At 33.8% G+C, this 1,521-nt stretch overlaps 2 protein-coding genes across 2 annotated transcripts in view; one reads left to right on the top strand and one right to left on the bottom strand.

Annotated features, from left to right (window-relative positions):
* Positions 1 to 343, top strand: part of LOC100636290 (centrosomal protein of 135 kDa-like) — a 25,665-nt gene extending 25,322 nt beyond the window's left edge. The window contains exon 21 of the mRNA XM_019999349.1: positions 272 to 343. Within this exon, the coding sequence (XP_019854908.1) occupies positions 272 to 306 (35 nt within the window). The 3' untranslated portion in view covers positions 307 to 343. The remainder of the gene's footprint in view (positions 1 to 271) is intronic.
* A 67-nt stretch (positions 344 to 410) lies between these two features.
* On the bottom strand, positions 411 to 1,515 carry LOC109583852 (uncharacterized). Its single transcript, XM_019999350.1, has 3 exons — positions 1,257 to 1,515; positions 544 to 1,182; positions 411 to 477 (listed from the first exon to the last, which is right to left on the bottom strand). Exons 1-3 carry the CDS (start codon positions 1,429 to 1,431, stop codon positions 473 to 475), a joined length of 819 nt encoding a protein of 272 aa, XP_019854909.1. The 5' UTR covers positions 1,432 to 1,515; the 3' UTR covers positions 411 to 472.
* Between the last annotated feature and the right edge of the window lie 6 nt (positions 1,516 to 1,521).

Genomic DNA, 1,521 nt, shown 5'->3' with positions numbered 1-1,521 from the left:
CTTCATGCAACATGTTGCACAACCACATTCAAAGGTTTAACCACAAGTTGCAAGCAACAATGCTGCATAGTGAATCCGTGTTGTGTTGCATCACATAGTTGTTTTGTGTTAATATAACACATCAGTTTTATCTGTGCATGTACATGTATTTGCTTTATTTTCCTCAGACTGGTGTTGAAGAAGCTATCACTTGTGAAGAAGAACATTTGAGAGTAGAAAGTGCAAGTATATGCCATTGGCTTAGTATTATTATCAGTTTTAATTATTTTAGAGCTAATTAGTGAATTATTATCCCAATCAATGTAAAAGACAAATAACAACTGATATAATAATAATTAAAATACTTGCATGCTGCTATAGTTATCAATAACAATTTTATAGCAATAAAAACTACTGTAGATAATAGATCTACATAACTTTGAGCATGTCTGAGCACAGATAATATCAATGGTGTGAGCAACACAGTAGTCTGTTATACTAGAAATAAACAAAATGATTGACATGATAATCATTATTTTTAATAACTAATTTTTTAATTCTTACAATAATCGTAGCTGTAGTATTCTGCAAAGACCAACCGTTCCATCATTGGATGGTATTCTGTGTATGTTTCAGTAAAGGTCTTCTTGTGTTTTACATCAAGCATCAGTCTTCTTACACTCTTGTTTGCAGATAAAGCCTGAAGAAGAAGTAGCACTGATTCTGAAGACATCATAGTTACCCTCAAATCAATTCCCCATATTCTATCAGTAGCAAGGATGAGCTCACAGAGAGCCTCTGCACAAGCAGATGTAATGAGTGGATTATGAGAAAGATCTAATCTGCTCAATGTAGAATTACAGTTCTGCACAATTGCTTGGGAAAGGCTAATTACACCTTTGTCACCAATAGAGTAATAAATGATACATAACTTTCGTATTGTTTTACTACTACTCAGTATTTGACACAGGCACTGGATGCAGTCATGAGGTAGTGGAGCAAAATATATCACAATAGCATGCAGCATCATTGTTCTCAATACAGGTGCTGAGAGTAAAATCAGTGCAGAGTGAGGTGAAAATTTCTGCTCTATACTAAAATCTCTATCAATATCATTCAGTTTATTGGTCACATCTTCACACTGAGCAGGAGATGGACACTCAAGAAGTACAATGCTTTCATGCCATTCTACTTTTCCAGGCTCTACAATTGATGTATTAAACAGCATATTAATCCAAAATGATATTGAGATTGATAACGTGTTTTAGACAAATTACCTGTTTTGTTGTATCGAGTTATATCCTGTCTCAGAGCATCTAACATTATAGGATCGTCATTAAGAGTTTCCATAAACAAACTGGCTTTCTCATCATCATTATCAAAATCATTCCTTATCTTACAGAGAGTAGGATAAGACAATTTTGATTCATAAATTGCAAACTGAAATAGCATAAGTGTATTTAATTTTGACTCAACATAAGAAAATGGAATTTCTCCTTGAAGGCCAGAAGTCAAAGATCTTCCAAAAAGCCGTGTTAGTCC

The sequence above is a fragment of the Amphimedon queenslandica genome, unplaced genomic scaffold (genome assembly GCF_000090795.2).
Source record: "Amphimedon queenslandica unplaced genomic scaffold, v1.1 AMPQUscaffold_13276, whole genome shotgun sequence".
Taxonomy (NCBI): Eukaryota; Metazoa; Porifera; class Demospongiae; order Haplosclerida; family Niphatidae; genus Amphimedon; species Amphimedon queenslandica.
This window is presented reverse-complemented; position numbering and strand designations above follow the sequence as displayed.